Consider the following 12500-nt stretch of genomic DNA (forward strand, 5'->3'; position numbering starts at 1 on the left):
GGGGGTCCTTGAAGGGGGTTCCAGGTGATTGCCAGCAAAATGAGGAACAGTTTAAAGACTTGCAGCCCTACTAAAAATGTGCAGCCATTCGAGAATTACACATTTACAAGTTCACAGTGTCGTGATGCGACGCTATTTTCAAAAGAACTTGACAAATCTCTTGTGGGGGTCCCTGGCACCAAATCCTTTAAGATGGGGGTCTGCAGCCAAATACTGTACATCAATTTGGAAGTCCTTGACATGAAAATGTTTCTCTCTCTCTCTCTCTCTCTGACACGCACAAACATGCATTGGCATGCAGTCAGTCACACACAGCAATGCTCGGGGGGGATGAGTGCAGATGGCGTACTAGAGTAATATTGTCCATATGGAGGTAATATCATCAGAGCAATCATCTGGGAGATGAAGATTGGATGGGGGAAGGGGAGAGAGAGAGAGAGAGAGAGAAGAGAGAGAGAGAGAGGGAGAGAGAGAGAGAGAGAGAGAGAGAGAGAGAGAGAGAGAGAGAGAGAGAGAGAGAGAGAGAGAGAGAGAGAGAGAGAGAGAGAGAGACTGACACTTGATTCATTAACAAATTGCAGCACACAAGCATTGTTTCCATCGTGGTCCTATGTATTCAATTCATAATTACTACTATTTTATTATCCAATGATGGGCTACAGCAGTGGTTCTGATTTTAATTTGAAGAACCCCTATAACTCTGAGAGTGTACTGTACATACTGAACCAAATAGACCCGTATAAGGTCCATTTGTACACTGTCAGAGTTACAGACCTGCAAGGTGTCCATTTGGAACGCCTCAAGGAGCCTGAGGGGTCCCTGCCACTCCTGGACCCCATTTTGCAATTCACAGAGCTACAGTTATCCGATAGCCTAATGCAAATGGTAATCTCTGCAACTGTAAACTCTCAGTTGTTGGAAAAGTGCTCACAGCAGTCTGTGACTGCACTGGTGGAATGGCAGTAGTTTGATGAATAGCATTTGTGAATTTAACCCATTAAGGACCAAATCCTAACAGTTTTTTTTTTTTAAATAACATTTTTTTTTTTCAAAAATAGCAGATCTACAAGCTCATAGTGCGGCACACGGTGCCGCGCTATGAGCTTGTATATCTGCTATTTTTGAATAGCCAAAGAAATCTAAAGTGACACAGATGCGTTGATGGTCTTAATGGGTTAAAATGAACCGTGAATTAGGCATCACCAATGGCTTGTTTTTTGAAAGTATGGGCGATGTCAGGCTGCATTAAATGATGATGTGAATTACAGGGTTATGTTAAAATGTATTACGGTTTTATGTCACTTTGGTAGATTGCTCAGATCAGGATCACGAAATTCTTAAAACGTGTTCAATCCTCATCCTCAATCACCTCCTTTAGACGGTGGTGGAAGAAGTATTTTGATTTTGGACTTGAAGCGGCACTATATAATTGTTTTTTTAATGAATACCTTTTAATTTTGTCCAATCTATATGGTAGAGTATGTTAATTGTATTTTGTCTCCCTGATCTTCTATTTAGATTGTGTCAAAGGTCATGTCTCACCTAGACACAGGACCTGATGGTCAAGGTTTAATTTATCCCCTGAGCAAGGAGGCAGCCTCTATTGGTAAAAAACTTATTCAGGACTTAGCTTTAACTTAACTTTAAGCAAAAGTAGCAATACTGCAGGGTAAAAATACTTTATTACAAGTAAAAGGCCTACATTTAAAATCTTACTTAAATCAAAGTACAAAAGTATGAGCATCAACATAAGTGTGGGCTACTCATTGTGCAGAATGCTCATTTTAGAAGTCATTGAACATGGTGTATACGCTTATTCATCATTAACCACTTAAGGCCCTATTTTATAATATACAAACTCACAATGTGTCGCATAGGTTATTAAACGAATACAAAGTAACTAAAGCTGTCAAATGTAGTGAAGTAGAAAGTAAAATAATCTCCCCTTAAATTTTGTGGAGTATTAATAATAATAATAAACTTTATTTGTATAGCACCTTTCATGACATGAAATGCAGCTCAAAGTGCTTTACAGAGCAAGAATACAATTACAGTTACAACCAATTTAACAATAAAGCAAAAAAAGAAAATCAAAAGCATGAAACAACATTAAAATAGGCAATACAGTGAGGACATGGGTAACAACAAAGAGACTTAAACATCAACCAAATAATCAGCTAAAAGCAAGAGTGAAGAAGTAGGTCTTGAGCTGTGCTTTAAAGCTATCGACAGAGGCTGCCTGCCTGCCTTAGGTGTAATGGGAGTTTATTCCACGCTGTCGGTCCGTAGAAGCAGAATGCTGCTTCACCGTATTTTTTATATGTCAGGAGTAGAAGCATCAAGGAATCTAAATATCAGGGAAAGTAAAAGTACCTCAGAATTGTAGTTAATTACAGTACTTGAGTAAATTGTCTCTGTTGGGAGGAGTTGGGAAAGTATAGCAGATGTGCAAGCTCAAGCTTGCAGAATGCAGATCTGCTTATTTTGATGCTTTTGTGTGACACTGTAGTTGTAGTATGATCAAGTAGGGCGTTAATTTACACAAAAACACAAAAAGTTAGGATATGGATACAGTATTCTGCCCGACAACAACAAAATGTACTTCATCCACCACTGCATTTAGGCTCAATTCAGACTGGCAGCACGAATCAGATTTTTATTCAGATTGAAATCACAAAACCACATGGAAACATATCTTTGAACCACATTCAACGTGGTTTGAAATGTGATTCAAAACACTTTGGACACTGAAGCCAAAAATTCCACCACAGATAGCTGATCCGGCCTGGGCCTGCTTAAAGATGAGATTTGAGATGCAAAGCACGTTTATCTGCAGTCTGAACCAAGCCTTCATCCCTTGCATGCATCATAAAAGCAATTTCTCATTCCTTCGAGCAAATTGCAAATGCTTTGGACATTCATGCAAATGATTGGGTACAATTGTCTTCTGTTTCCTGCATTATTAATTGCTCATGTCATATTGATCAAAACGCATTGTACTGGTTCTTTGATGAATAGTTTCATGCACCAAAACATCAAGAGATTAGTTTATTGCCTGAGCATAGCCCAGTTGTCATAATCTGTCGAGCACATTCTACACACTTCTAAATGACTTTTGTGTGTGTTATGAATTGATGAATTTCCCTCAAGTGAATCCTGACTTTGACTAATGAAAGATAATATTATGTTAAGATTGTTTGGGTCCCCAAGGGGGCGCCAGGGAGGCCCATTGGGGAAAAAATGAGGAATTATTAAATGGACGGACTACATTAAAGGTAGGGTAAGTGATTTTCTTTGGTTAAAATAAGTGTTAAATAGCTCTATATTCTGATAGTACTCATTGCCATACAGTGTTTGTTCAGTAACAGGAGGCTCCATGTCTCCCCAACTCTTTATTGAACAGGAACATGCATTTTCAGGTCCGGATACCAATCTTATCCAATCGGGATAGAGAACTCGGATAGGATACAGATTAAACAAGTGAAATTGGAAGTGATGACACGAACACATGAGCAGACACAACCGGAACTGGAACACTACAAAAATGAAGCTGATAAATGGGAACTCTCTCCTGATTGGCTGACATTCTGTCACCTACCTGAAAATGTATTGTATGTTTATTAAAGAGCTGGAGAGACAGGGAGACTCCTGTTACTGAACAAACACTCTATAGCAATGATTATTATCACAATATAGAGCTTTAACCTTTTAACAAAAAACTTGTTTGTTTTAACCAAAACATATCACTTACCCTACCTTTAACATTCTTAGAGCCCTGCCACTAGCGAGGCTGAACCTGCATAAGCAGGGAAAACTGATTTGTTCTCTTCAAAATCAGTAATGTATCTCAAGGATTGCGATGCCATGCTTGGCTTGATATGGTAAAGTACAGGCCAATGGGCATTTTATTTGTATGTTTTTGTTTCTACAGAAGAGATACATTTATTGAATGTGTGCTTGAGCAACTTATTCTGAACGACAATGACAATGACATTGTCTTAAGTTCACATGGTGACATTTTGACGGTGAAGTTTATTAGCTCAACCAGGTCACATGACCAGGACCTGTTTGGATGAGACGAAAGGCCGCATGGCCGAGTCCAGAGCTGTGCGGTAGTCGGGCAGGCTGACCTCAGTGCAGCCCGGTGCGGTCACAGCTCATCCAGCATGCCTCTGAAGGCCCCCCTCATCATCGTTTGAGTGATCCTTCTTCCACTGCGTGACCCAAAAGCCGCGCACTTCCACGTTCTTAAAAATGAGAGCGCTCGCGGGTACAGTGACGGGCTGTTTGGCCATGCCTCCGTAGGTCACCATGCACCCTCCAACCCGTAACTGACGGAGGAGTTCTGTTGCACTCCTGCCCCCTACGCCGTTCAGTGCCAGCCTGGGCCTTGGGCACGACGTCTTGAATAGCTCTTTCGTCTCAGGGCGTCTTAGTGTCTCCTCTTTGATGACGTGGCTGGCCCCCATGGCTTTCAGCCTGCCACTGAGCTGCGTGAACTCTGGCCTGTCTCGTACAACGTTGACGGTATTGATTCCCCTCGCAGCGGCAATCTGTATGACCGCCTGACCTACTCCGCTGTTGGCTGCATTTTGGATGACCGTGTCACCTGGCCTGAGGTCCTTAAAGTCAGCCAGCATCCTGAAGGCAGTGCAGGCGTTGATCCCCAGTGTGGCAGCGCACAGCAAGGGAATGTCATTCGGCAGTGAGATGACCTCTTCCTCTGCCAGCACCGCTGCTGTCCTCCAGGTCCCTAGGCCCCGGCGTCTTTGGGAATAATCCAGTCTCCCACTTTGAGAGATGTCACCTGGCTCCCCAGTTCCACGACCTCATCCACGCCCTCGTTGCCCCCCACCGCCGGGAATTCAGGGAGGACGGCGTACGTGCCTTGAATCGTGTTGTTGTCTGAAGGATTGATCGGGGCTGCCAGCATTTTGACAAGAACATCTTTTGCACCTACGGAGGGCAGGTCCATGTTTTCCAGCTGTATGACATGGGGAAGGATCCCTGTGGTTCCTGTACACCAGTGCCGAGCAGCATCCAACTCCAGGGGGACCAGCAGAGTAGTGCTTACGCGTAACCCCTGCTACCGATTGTTTTCGCACTGCTGTCTCGAAGGTTCTGCAAATTGTCTGATGTCTTGAACGACTGCTCTGAATTAGTAAGCGGACAGTTTTGAGAGAGCTTCATTGTATAACTGTATTTTTGCAGCGTGAATTTGGTTATTGCTTGCACCGCTCATGAAGTATGAGCCAATAATGAGCATAATTTGAGCCCAAAACCACTTTGAATTTTAATATAGATTTGACGACCAATCTGTCTGAGCACGTTCATGATGCCGGTCTCAAATGAGTCGGACCATGACGCCTGTCCCTAAATGACCATATATGGGTCACAATGGGCCGACCATGTCCAAATATGGAATCCAATAGGTCGCGTCAGCCTGACCTCTGTTGTAACCATGGCGATCTGATGTGGCCAATCTAGTAACGTGGAATCCTCTCTAAAAAGCGCTTTGTGTTAGTTGGCAAATATTTGCTGAAAATAGCTGATCTACAAGCTCACAACGTGACGCAACGTGACGCAGTGTGAGCTTGTAGATCAGCTATGTTCTCTGGGGGAAAAAAAGTATAGACTATCCGGAAAGACACCGGTCAAGGAGGGTTTAAGTGGGTTTAGGGTTCTTTATAGAGCCATTAAAAAAAATAAAAAAACTTTAAATAACCTTGGTTCTTCATTCTGGAACCAAAAATGGTTCTTCCGTGGCAGTGGTTCTCATCCTTTTTCTTTACCAGGGCCAACATGCCCACCCATCTGACCACCACGTGTTAACACATTGGGTGCCAGAGGTTTATTAAAATATTATACGTTGAGTGCCTGCATTTCTTCCATCCACTTGCGTTATACGTTTCGTGCTGTGAGAAGCCCAGACGCGGAAGTGCATGTAAACAAAGCGTGCGTGCGAGACGGCGGAGGGTCCCGACTAACGCCTGGAACAATAATATTTCCAACGCGACCCTCCATTGCAGCGTGATCGCCGATCGAAAACGGCTCGTTTCCACCACATTAAAAAGAAATGGAGATATTAAGCTTTTAGTCAAGGAGATAACATTGAAAACGCCGACCGGAAGGATTTTTGACATGGAGCCACATCCAGCCTCTTCTTCTCAGAAACTCCTTGGGTGATGTAAAAGTTTCGTTTTAGCGCCCCACGTGGGCCACTCGTATAAAAATAGAATTGGGTCAAAAACGGTCCGGACCGTTTTCGGCACTTCTCGTTTGGACCCTCAAAAACGGTCCGGACCGTTTTTGGCATTCAATGTGTTAAGTGGTCTGATGGGTGGGCCGCGTGCATTCTCAGATCATGTTTGTTTTAACCCATTGAGGCCTGAGGCCCATTAAAAAAATGTTTTTCTAAATCCTAACAGTTTTTTGAAAAAAATAAAAAAAACATTTTTTTTCACAATTTTTCAAAAATATCAGATCTACAGATCTATAGCGCGGCACCGAGTGCCGCGCTATGAGCTTGTATATCTGATATTTTTGAATAGCCAAAGCAATCTAAAATGACACAGATGCGTTCCCGGTCTTAATGGGTTAATGATACATCAATCGATTGTTTTGGCTTGGATCGATGGAACAAACTAACACATTCCCATTTAGTTCCTCCTTTTTTTGTTTTGTTTATTATTTTTGATATTAATGTTATATTATCATTGAAATCTTAGTCTTTTGACAATTATTTGGCGGCCCACTTGCAATGCCCTCAAAGCCCACAAGTGGGCCAACAGGTTTAGAATCACTGTTCTATGGAATCACTCAGAGGAACCAGTTTCGGGTTCCAGTTGGCACCTTTCTTTTTCTGTGTGTACTTCAGCTATCCTTGACTCAACTCCTGCCCGCGGCCACGGCACATGGACATCCAGAGGCTACATAATGTTCAACTTCCATTCTATTTATGCCGAAAATAATACATTTTATATGAGGAGAATTTAGAAATGGGAGCCCTCCAGAATTTCAGTATTTCAAGTGGATGTTCGCTGTGGATGAAACACTCGTAGCCGAGAGACAAGACAGAAATACACGAGCCAATGAATTGGGGCCTCTAGACATCAACCGCACGCACACACGTGCGCACGTACACGCGCGCGCACACACACACACACACACACACACACACACACACACACACACACACACACACACACACACACACACACACACACACACATACGCACACGCACACGCTAACAAATGAGCTAGGGGGAATTAATTTTCTGTACAGAATAGAAGACAGAGGCTTCCAGACAGGTTCAGCTACTGTTCATGTGCATGTGTTTATCCCGCCTTTAATTAATGTGTGTGTACTTAATTAGTTAATTAATTAATTAATGTGTTTGTTAACATCTTGAGCGCGTTATTTTTGCATGTTGGTTTTTAATTCATGTTGTCACTTATACTGTTTGGTAGCAAAACGGCTTACCCCTGACATGAGCTTCCTGTGTAGACAGGGTTTAGATTAGATTTTCCATCAATCAAAATAATCAAGACAAATATAAAAAGTCAATCAATCAATCAATCAATCAATCAATTAAGCAAGCAAGCAGTCATCTTTTGATATTTTTTTATATATATTTTTCCCTGAAATTAATACCCACTTTTATACTTTGACGTATGACAGTGTTGCGCAAAGGTACCTAAAACAGCCAATCTACAAGCCCACCACACGTGAGGCCTGTAGAGCTTGTCGATCCGCTGTTGTTTTGCTATTTTGTGAACATTGTTGTCTATAATGACATGCCCAAAATAGGGAGGCCAGGTTGAAAGTAGTGTCTGTGGGTTTTATAAATGTTTAAGCCGTGAAAAGTACTAGCAAGACTAAATCTACGTTGGACCCACTGGAACACATGGTTCTATTTTCCATTATCGTGAAAAGTGACGCTTTTGGACATACAAGGTTTCAACCCTACAGCGATGATATGTACTGTAAACTGACTGCTGCATTATCTGATGGCATTACTACTGTTTATATGTGGACATAAATAAACTATTGCTGTGCGTGCGTGTGTGAGAGACCAAGAGCGAGATAGAGGGGGAGTGCAGGGGTATGTGTTAGGAGTGGTATCTAGAAATCAGGCCACTAATAATGTTTTTTTTTTTCTTCATTCCTGACCTTTGTTTTGTTTCCAAGCTTCCATATCTCAGTGGATGTATGGTGGAACATTGGAGCACTGCTGTATACTCATACAAAATTAATAGATTGTGTTTTTTCATGCAAACTCTGGTGTTTGATGTATGGTTGTTTGCTTGCATGTGTGCCGTGCACATAATGCAATATGCAGTAGTGGAAGATGTTTTTTTTGTTTTTTGTACATGAGTAAAAACAGCAATAACACAATATAGAAATACTCTGTCACAAGTAAAAGTCCTGTATTAACATGTTTAGTTTAGTAAAAGTACAAATGTATCGGCAGCAAAATATACTTACAGTAGACTATCAAAGTAAAAGTACTAAACAAGCTCATATTGTGTCACGATAGCTCGTTTCAAATAGATTTAATTGGGCAATGTAGGTTTTGTAATAATCAAAATCTACGAAGTAACTTCAAATAATTGCATTACGTTCAATATTAACCACTGAGAAGAGAAGTGAAGTATAACGTATTTAAAAATGGACATACTCAAGTAACGTAAACGTGCCTCAAAATTTTACTTGAGTACTTCAGCAAGTGTATTTTATTCCCCTTTCCACCACTGCGAGCCGTGTGCATGCATGCGTGTGTGTGTGCTTGATAAGTGTAGTCTGGTATTTGCGACTGCGTGGCTATTGTTGACATGGACTGTGGTGCAGCCAACAGCCTGGGGCCCAACGCTGTACTGAATACACTGGCTGCACTTTGAAGCACCTCAGCGTGACTGTGCACTGAGGTGACATATACAGCCTCTAGGGGAGCCTTTCCTAAAACCTGTGGGACGGGGCCCACATGGTGGACCGTGAGGATTTTGCAAGTGTGCCCCCCAAATAATTGGTAAAAGACCCAATATTTTAATGATAATATAAGATTCATATTTAACACATACATTGCCAGGTGTTAATTAATGAATTCATCCGCCACTGCCAGCAGTTTTACCTTATAACGATCCAAAAAAAAAAATACAAAAAAAAAAATCAACGCGGATGTAAACAAAAGATGTCTCGTGGAAAGACGAGTCTCTCTTCTTTCCACCGGGAAAAAAAAAACATTGTAACCGCAATCGTCCTTACATTTATCCTAGATAAATGTATTTTTTATAAATGTTATAAATAACATTGTAGCGGACGGGGTGAAAATGTTTTAGATGACGTCATTTCCGGGTGGATCCTTCTCTCGGAAGTCAAGGCATCATTCATAGGTTGGCAAAGAGCGCCCTCTAGCTTGATCACTAAAAACACTTAATAATTAAATAATAATAAAAAAATAAATAATCATGCTGTGTATTTTTCTTTAACACATCGTGTGCCAGAGGTTTATTAAAATAGGGTACGTGCTGTAGAAGCCCCGACGCGGACGCGCATGTAAACAAAGCCTGCGTGCGAGACGGCGGAGGGTCCCGACTAACGCCTGGAACAATAATATTTCTAACGTGATCCTCCATTGCAGAGTGATCGCCGATCGAAAACGGCTCGCTTCCACCACGTTAAAAAGAAATGAAAGATATTAAGCTTTTAGTCAAGGAGTTAACATTGGAGCGGACGAACGGAAGCATTTTTGACATGGATCCACTCCTTCTTAGAGACTCCTTGGATGATCCCAAGGTTTCGTTAGAGCGCCCCCACGTGGGAAAAATATATGGCACATAACGCATAGCTTCTCAAAAACGGTCCGGACCGTTTTTGGCACACAATGTGTTAACATCTTGAAATCTTCATCTTGATACAGATAAAAAAATGTTATAATAATAATTTGGGGACCCACAGTTGGAGAACCACTGGTGTGTAGTAGTGACATATAGAAGAGGCAGCAGTGCAGTGGTGGGTGCATGGAGGCTGGCTAGCAGCACACACTGACCTTTTATAGGAACAAACATTTGGACATTCTATGCAGGGAAAGGGCAACATTACACACACTATACACAATGCATCACATGGCTCACATTGTTCTTTAGCAGGTCATTATGAAATACTCTGTTTTAGATTATTATGATTTAGCATACTGTTCACTCACTGAAGATGAAATACAATAGTCCATACACGGTCAAATCCTTGGTGTTAATTTAACTCTGTGAGGAAAAAACAAAGAAAAGTAAATCACTTTTCAGTTTCAGTTTAAAAAATGTTGCCCCCCCCCCTCCTGTGATTCCTATCAGCGTGTGTGTTTGTATAGAAAGAGGATGTTACATCACACCATTGAAAGTAATAGTGCGACAAAACATAGCCCGACAGAACATCCTAACTTCAAGTTTATGAAATCACCGTCCTAAAATGTTGACGTCCTCACCAGTATAGTGATGTGTCTGTCTGTCTGTCTGTCTGTCTGTCTGTCTGTCTGTCTGTCTGTCTGTCTGTCTGTCTGTCTACGTGGCTAATCTTGCAAACCACTGGACCGGTCAGTGCCTTAAAGGTTTAATGACATTCACTTTTACACCACATTCAAAGTCTTTGTCCTGGTCCTTCAAAAGTGTACAAAAAGTTTTAAGTGAAAATTCCATTCCAGTGATCCATGGCAGGTGTTTTTCTCTCACATTTCTAAAGCCTTTTCAACTGCAATGAAAAAATAAATATTTGCCTGCGGGTGTCGCTGGTGAGGGATTTTGCCTGTCAATCATCGCCTCTGCTCCGCCCCCCCCAAAGGAAAGGATAGGGGAGGGGAGGGGCGAGGAGGAGAGTGGGCGGGATTAATCGACTGTGACCTCACTGTCGAAGGGCCAAGCTCAGATTACTTTTCAGCCTAATTATTCAGAAAACCCCAGACCACAGAAAATCCACTGAATGTTCTAAGTTCAGGTTTTTTAGGTGTAATTGAGGTCATAAAACCCCAAATAAAACATTGAAAATAAAAAAAGTGAAAATAAATGTCATGATACCTTTAATGTCTTGTGCACGCTGCCAGTAGGCCAACTTATAACCTACAGTAATTTAATTACATTTTATACATTTTGAAATATTAACCCATTCCCTGGGGGCACGGTGGCGCAGTCGGTAGCGCTGTCGCCTCACACCTAGAAGGTCCTGGGTTCGATTCCCGCCGGGGAAGCTGTGGGCGCTGGGGGCGTGTTCTCTCCTCCGCGTCATCAGTGCCCATACCCTAGGTGGGGTTGGCGAAAGGGCCTTTCTGTGTGGAGTTTGCATGTTCTCCCCGTGTCTCCTAGGGTAGATACCCTCACAAAAACATGCAGTAATCCTGGTCACTATACTGCCTCCCCCTGGCCAGCCGGGGCGCCTGATGGAGGGGAAAGGAACTGGTTGGAATAACGTGTTCCTTCCACGCGCTACGTCCAACCAGGGAAACTCTCCCCTGTCAGGTGATAAGAAGGTCAGTTGGCTCTCATGCCTTGAAGGAGGCATGAGCTCGGCCCTGTCCTCCCTAGGTTGGCAGAGGGAAGGTAGTGCCCAGGATTACATAGACAATTGACACTGGGTGTAAAAAATGGGGTTACAAAATCGTGGGATAAAAATTTTGGGAAAAAAATAACTCATTCCCTGCCAGACTTATTTCTGGCTGTGTTTGCCCACTGCCAGCGATTTAGTGTTTTTTATAACTTAAAAAAAAAAATCACTATTTTTTTTTCATTATGATCGCAAGTCCAATCGTTTCTAAACACACCCGCGATCCGTGCACGCCGCTCAGACAACAAACATTCCGACCGAGGCGGAGTCTCTCTCCTTCAGCCCAGTGTAAAAACCCCATGTATCGCCATGTGAACGGTCGAATCACTTACTTTTTTCACCTCGCCACAGACCTCGCTAAATCCCTTATGATCGCGTGTTCAACTGTTTGTAGACACACAGGGTAGTTGTGTGAGTGGCCCAGAGAAGACATTTTCAATCGGCGACATTCCATTTTGAAGTAGTAGCAGTTTCTAAAAAGCGTTTCTAAACAGCGTTACACGGGGGGGGAGAAAAACGAAGCCGAGAAAAGACCGTTTTAGAGGGGGACCTAAACAGGAAGCGGACGGTACCGAAAATCTTCGATTTGACGTATTTCCGTATCCGGGTGTGCTACAATGAAATGTGTCACTGCGAGAGATGAAGGACCGTGAGATCTTTTAAAATCAAGTTTTTTCAAAATTACGTTTTTTACGTCCTAGGCAGAATCGGTAATTGGAAATAATTACGTTTTTTACGTCCTAGGCAGGGAATGAGTTAAAATAAAACAAATCATATTGGAATCCAAAGAGGCTGTGATCGGGAAATGTATGGCAGATGACTGTCATACGTCATAGATATGTCATATGAAGTCACATGAAGTCTGAGATGGACATTGGAGATTTCATGTAGATCATGGGTGTTCAAACAGGGG

The 12500-nt window shown here is 42.3% G+C and overlaps 2 protein-coding genes across 2 annotated transcripts in view; one reads left to right on the forward strand and one right to left on the reverse strand.

The window, feature by feature from the left end:
• Positions 1-12500, forward strand: part of gria4a (glutamate receptor, ionotropic, AMPA 4a) — a gene marked incomplete at both ends in the record, with an annotated part of 221244 nt that overhangs the window by 44711 nt on the left and 164033 nt on the right.
• LOC308086158 (enoyl-[acyl-carrier-protein] reductase, mitochondrial-like) lies at positions 4050-5024 on the reverse strand (the record flags this gene model as incomplete). The annotated part of the gene is given in 4 exon segments (XM_080429579.1): positions 4050-4153; positions 4156-4183; positions 4185-4760; positions 4763-5024. Coding segments are annotated over 4 exon segments (921 nt in total). The 5' UTR covers positions 4976-5024.

Source organism: Gymnoscopelus braueri (assembly GCF_963280865.1).
Source record: "Gymnoscopelus braueri genome assembly, chromosome: 5".
Taxonomy (NCBI): domain Eukaryota; kingdom Metazoa; phylum Chordata; class Actinopteri; order Myctophiformes; family Myctophidae; genus Gymnoscopelus; species Gymnoscopelus braueri.